A 6,447-nucleotide genomic window follows, 5' to 3' on the forward strand; every position below is an offset into this window, starting at 1 on the left:
TTGCTTCTCAGTCATCTGCAAAAGAAATACGGTATCACAGGATTGCTACAGTACCAATTACTATGATTGGCTTATTGAAGGATTTGGACTTAGCAATTATTTTGTTAATCTAATTGCATAATAGCATGCATTTTTATTTTCTTTTCTTTTAAACTGGATAGCATTAATTAAATGGTATACATTTTTAATATAATAAAGCTCTATTTATTTAGAAAATAATTCAATCCCTCACTCTTCAAACTGGACACATGCCCTATTAAATAGTGAGGTTTCCGTTACACTGATAGCCAGTGGGGTACACAGTCAGGCGCTATCCCTCCCCTCTCTACCCACCGCCCTAGTCTGCTGTTGTCAGGACAGTGGCTGATGTGGCTAGCAAGTGACAAGCAGTGGATCAACATCTCCCAGTCACTCTCCCCAGGATCCAGCATCCTGAGGGTCACTTCTGTATTGCTGGGAGGTAAGGACAGTTGTAGCATGTGTCACCCGCTCCAAGCCACCTCACTGAACTTGCTCCTGTCTTTTTTGGCAGTCTGTAAAGCGGTTCTTGAAACAAGAGTGCAAGTGCCACGGGGTGAGCGGCTCGTGTTCTCTCAGGACATGCTGGCTGGCCATGGCCGACTTCAGGAAAACGGGCGATTATCTCTGGAGGAAGTACAATGGGGCCATCCAGGTGGTCATGAACCAGGACGGCACGGGTTTCACTGTGGCTAACGAGAGGTTTAAGAAGCCAACAAAAAATGACCTCGTGTATTTTGAGAATTCTCCAGACTACTGTATCAGGGACCGAGAGACAGGTAAGTTCATACACTTTCTGCATAGCACCTAATTCTTTCAACAACTGATACTCCACAATTTAAATGAGATTCTGTATTTTCAGCCTGCTCCCTTTAGGTTTGAAGCTCATGATCCTTAACATTCTTATTGAAACTGCACAGGGCTGGGCCCGGCAGCTCACACCTGGAATCCCAGCATTTTGGGAGGCCAATGTGGGCAGACTGCTTGGGCTCAGGAGTTCAGGAAAAGCCTGGGCAACATGGTGAAACCCTGACTCCACCAAAAATACAAAAAATTAGCTGGGCATGGTGGTGCACATCTGTGGTCCCAGCTACTCAGGAGGCTGAGGTGGGAGGATCGCTTGAGCCCAGGAGACGGAGGTAGCAGTGAGCAGAGAGCATACCACTGCACTTTAGCCTGGCTGAGAATTTGAGCAAGAAAGAGAGAGAGAGAGAGAGAGAGAGAGAGACAAGGAGGGAGGGAGGGAGAGAGGATGGAAGGAAGGAAGGAAGAGGAAAGAAAGAAAAGAAGCAAAACGAAACTGCACAGAGAGCTCTCCTAAGCAACTGGAGAAATGGGTTGACAGTGTACAGATTCTGGAGAAATGGAAACTCAACAATGTCTGGGGCAAAACATCAAGATACTCAGATTAGCAAAATTCTTCAGCTTGGGCAGATTTCTAACTAGTAGACTATGTACACTAGGGAGAGCAGCCCAACATTTCTCATATGATCCTGAAGCTGAGAGCAGGATACATTAAATCCCACCTCTGTGACTATGGAACATGTCCCAGGGCTTTAAATGTACTCTTCTGAAATCTGCCCTACTTCACCTTTCCTGCTCTTTTCAATATGCTTAGAATTTGCCAAAGATAAAAAGCAAGCATTTCTCCTCACCCTCTTGGCTGTAGGTGGACAGTGTATAATAAAGGCTGTGTCTGAGGCCCTTCATTTATTAAAGCCACACCATTCCCTTCCAGACAGTACCTTCTCTATCCCTCAAAAAACAGCTCTGTCAGCTTCAACACCGCAGCTGTTCCACCTATCTGGCTTACATACGCTCATGCTCCACCCCTCACTCCTCCTGATCAATCCTGAACTCCAGGTTTAGCTCATTCTTTGTAAAGATTCTAGTGCAAAATAAGAATGAGTATAAGTCTAAGTTCATAGGAGGGGTTAGGAGTCCACAGCCCAAGTCAATTTCTGAGACTTGGTAGAAAGCAAAGAAATTCATTATCAGAAAAAATAAAAGTCCTCTAATTTAGAGTCTGAGTTTTTTTTTTTTTTTTTAATTTCAAAATAATTGCAGAGGCACCAATAAAACAGTGTAGATGGCAGCCAGCTGTCAATTTGATTGACCAAGAGGCAAGGTTACCAGAGAATGTCATAAGGAGGCCAAAGCCTTTTTTCTTTTTTTGGCCGAGTGGTTGAATTGCCTTCATGGTTTGATGAGCTAGTGCTCTGCAGCATTTGAGCAGGTTGCTACACGCAATCCAGGGATTAATGACGACTGAGCAGAGGACCAGATGCTGTGTCCCACTGCATTCCTGACATGCTTTGGGACCTCTAACAAGTCATCCTACCTGTCAGGCCAAAGTTATAGCTGAATCACCATGAAACCTGTGCTTAGATACAGGATTGTTCAAGGGTCTGACCCCCCTCTGCCAGGCACTAGCTGTTTAACCTCAGCCTCCTCACACCAAGCATGGAGATGCTGCTGTCTTGATCATTTAAGTCCTATGCATTGACTTCTGTGCGCTGGGTACTGGGCTGAGATTCTTGAACATTTGGTCTTATTTTATCCTTCCAGAAGGATCCTTACAGCAGCCTGATGACATCAATGCATTGAAATTTGTAACTGACCAAAAATAAATGAATAAATAAATAAAAAGAATAAGAAGGTTGCTCCTGGATGACCAACGCCAACCAAGATCCACATTCGTATCTTATTTTTTAAGTCAGATAAGCAACCCTAGATATCATCTTCTCCATTGTACAGATAAGAAAAGTGAGTGACCCACTCACGATCTCACTGGTAGAAGTGGGTGGATGTCTGACGCCTTGGCCTGTGCTTTGACCCTGTTATTACACACTTGCGCCTGCCTGCCTCCTAGGACACATATGTGGAAAGGCCTTGGGGGGAAAAAAGTCTTATTTCAAATATAAGAGGAACCTCTTCCCCAGCACATCTTTTCTGGTTCTTTGGATTGAAGAAGTTTGCACAGGGAAGCAAGCTGGTATACCTAAAGAATATGTACTGCCTTATGTGTAACAGGCATGACATTTATTGTCAATGAAATATAGACCATATATTTCTTTTACCCCACAGAGGTGATTCGGAATCTAATCCCTGCTGTGTCTTCAAGTTACTCAGTTATTCTTGTGTACTCTGCTTTTTCTACTCTTTGTATTAGAAAGAAATTCTGTTTCTTAATCCTAAATAGTAACTATACTTGTAGTACCCATCACATGCCAGGGCTGCAGCTACCTTCTCTCATTGATTCTCAAACAAAGCCTATCAGGTGAATGTGTTATTATTTTATGGGAAGAAACTGAAGCTCTGAGGGTTAAAGATTTTTCCCAACCATTTGTGGCCAGTAAGAGGCAGAGCAGGGACTTAAACCTGAGCCTGGCTGTATTTTCTCTCTTTTCTTTTCCTTCCCTCTCTTTCTTTCCTTCCTTCCTTCTTTCCTTTCCTTCCTTCTCTCTCCTTCCTTCTCTTTCCTTTCTTCCCTCCCTCACTCTTTTTTCTTTCTTTCTCTTTCTTTCTTTTTTCTCTTTCTTTCTCTCTTTGTTTCTTTTCTCAGAGTCTTGCTATGTCACCAAGGCTTGAGGGTAGTGGCACAATCTTAGCTCACTGCAACCTTAGCCTCCAGGTTCAAGCAATTCTCCTGCCTCACCCTCCCGAGTAACTGGGATTACAGGCATGAGCTACCACACCTAGCTAATTTTTGTATTTTTAGTAGAGACGGGTTTTCACCATGTTGGCCAGGCTGGTCTTGAACTCCTGACCTCAAGTGATCCGCTTCAGCCTCTCAAAGTGCTGGGATTACAGGCATGAGCCACCATGCCTGGCTGTGGCTGTCTTTTCAACAACCATTTCACTCCACCTCTTGCTGCACCAGGTACAAAGCACATAGCCGCAGGTGCTAGCTTTCTGAAGGAAGCTATGTAACTTATTTTCTCTATTAATTTACCTCTCTTCTGAGACAAATTTTAGCTTATCTGACTTTAAAAGATATGAAATTGGTTCTCAGTTAGTGTTGATTAACCAAGATCTACCTTATTCTTTTTTTTTTTTTTTAAGTTGCCAGTTCCAATGTATTGGATCAGATTTCCAGTAAGATTCCTAGATTGCTTATAAATTATTTGAACTGTACTTAGTTAATGTAGTTTTTGGCTGAGCCTAAGAAAATACCAAAGTTGTCGATGCAAACCTTGCAATATTTATTTTTAATGCTGTTGACCATCAGATGATTATTTTAGTAAAAATATGATTTAGGATATTCAATATTATGTAAGCACAAGTCCAGATTGTTAAAATATTTTTTCATTGTATATATTAGGAGTCATGTGCAGATAGCCACATGTATGAGATGCAAATTTTATCTGATAAAACCTGCTTCCACACATATGGCTACTGAGGGCCTTGCTCTTGGTTATGTGACCAATGGCCTTTTAAACATGAGTCTTGACCAGGCATGGTGGCTCACGCCTATAATCCCAGCACCTTGGGAGGCCAAGGTGAGAGGATCACTTGAGGCCAGGAGTTCAAAACCAGCCTGGGTAACATAGCGAGACCCCATCTCTAAAAAATAAAAACGAAATAAAGTTGAGGCTTTATGCTGGCCATTTTCCACTAGAAACTTCTGTAGCATGTGCTCTAGCAAGTCAGTCACAACAGGTGCAGAAGAGAACGCAGGCATCCTGGAATGGCCTCTAACCTCTGTTAGTGGAGGCGGGGGGTGTAACAGAGAATCTGAGACCTGTAAGAAGGGGGCTTTCTGCCTTTAGCTCACAGTGGGATCTGAGAGTCTCTCTCTTCTCGAAATGACAGTGTTGGGTCAGTGTGTCATCTTCTCAGTCTGCACTGAAGAGCCACCCAGCACGCACACAAAATTGAGCAAGCACACCACTGAGGGTCGCCCTCTCCACCGAGCTGAAATCCCACTGCATTAGGAAAGGCCTGTTTTCTGGTAAATGGAACTCTCACATGTTCAAAATGGGCTGTCATCCTGGGGTAGCCAGATTCCAAAACAAGTCAAAAGCTTACAGTCAAATTTAAATCAAGTAATTAATATAGAATTTCTTGTTTTTCATTTTCTCTTTAAAAATTGGGGTTAACCCTTCCTGCCATTGCATCGCATACTGCTTGCTCTGCTTTGTGGTGGTTATTTTGTTCGGTTTTGCTTCTTTCTTTGCTTTCAATCATTGCTTTTGTTTTTAAATCATGCACACTTAATATTCAACTTAGTGGGCACCTTCTACTTGCCGGCACTGGGGAAGCAATAGTGGTGAGCAGATTGAATATTATTAGGGAATCAGTATTTGGAACTGACTGGCTTACTCCTGCTGGTTAGTAACTGCTTTCTGTACAAGGTAGCTTGTTGACTGATGGGAGCTGGCTCATTTTTATCAGTTAGGTTTGTGCAATTGATGTAGTGTACAGGTTTAGTCCACTTTTTTCCAAAGAAAGTGGCTCTTCAGAAACCTATTGAACCAGCATCTCAGGGAGCTGTTCCTGAAATTCTATAAGTTTTTCTTTTTTCATCATTTTAATATTTTATCATTGCTCTGTTGCCCAGACTGGAGTACAGTGGCACCATTGTGGCTCACTGCAGGCTCCAACTCCTGAGCTCAAGTGATCCTCCCAACCTCAGCCTCCTGAGGGCTGGGACCACGAGCACTCCCTCTGCAAGCAATCTTTACAAACTTACACACATCAAAGTTTAAAAAAGTCAATGATTTAGGTAGCCTGTGATTCCTAATTTTTTTCCTAATAATTCCTAATTTTCCCTAAGTATTAGGCAAGAAAAAATTCAGAAATTCAGGAAAACATATCTTTTTTTTTTTTTTTTTTTTTTGAGTACCTGATTTCTTGCTAAGGAAAAAATATTTCCTCATTTGAGGAACTCTAGATGAATATCACCCCAAAAAACATTTCCCACCATGTCTAGTATAAGAGAGTCATTCTTTCACTTTCAGGCCCTGCATCCTCAGGAACCCTCTTTGACTCCAAATAAACAAAATTATTTCAGCCATCAAAGCTTTCACTGACAACAGTTACCAAGTCAGCCTCTAGAGAAGTCCTGACATAATCAGGCTAGCGAACTTTGACGAGAAAAATTGCAGAGTTGAGACCCCAGGTTATTCCTGGTTGGGGACAAACCTAGCTGGAGACAGGTGATGGGAACATTTATTGAGTTCCTACTGCAAGTCAGGCCCTGCACTACACACCTATGTGCATATTCTCTGACTCTTCAAGGCAATTACCTCCATTTATAAAGAAGGAAAGTGAGGTTCCAAAAAGTTACTTAACTTGCCCAAGATGGCATGACCTGTAAGTGGGAATAAAAAAATAAAAACAAAAATCCACACCTTTTTCACTGCCACTTAACCTCCTGGTGTGTGTGTGTGTGTGTGTGTGTGTGTGTGTGTGTGTGTGTGTGTG

The 6,447-nt window shown here is 42.5% G+C and overlaps 1 protein-coding gene across 1 annotated transcript in view; it reads left to right on the top strand.

Annotated features, from left to right (window-relative positions):
• WNT2 (Wnt family member 2) overlaps positions 1-6,447 on the top strand; it is a 48,030-nt gene that overhangs the window by 25,323 nt on the left and 16,260 nt on the right. Inside the window, exon 4 of the mRNA XM_032276198.1 lies at positions 533-797. Coding sequence (XP_032132089.1) covers positions 533-797 — 265 coding nt within the window. The remainder of the gene's footprint in view (positions 1-532; positions 798-6,447) is intronic.

The sequence above is a fragment of the Sapajus apella genome, unplaced genomic scaffold, assembly GCF_009761245.1.
Source record: "Sapajus apella isolate SASKATOON/1434 unplaced genomic scaffold, GSC_monkey_1.0 scaffold7, whole genome shotgun sequence".
Taxonomy (NCBI): domain Eukaryota; kingdom Metazoa; phylum Chordata; class Mammalia; order Primates; family Cebidae; genus Sapajus; species Sapajus apella.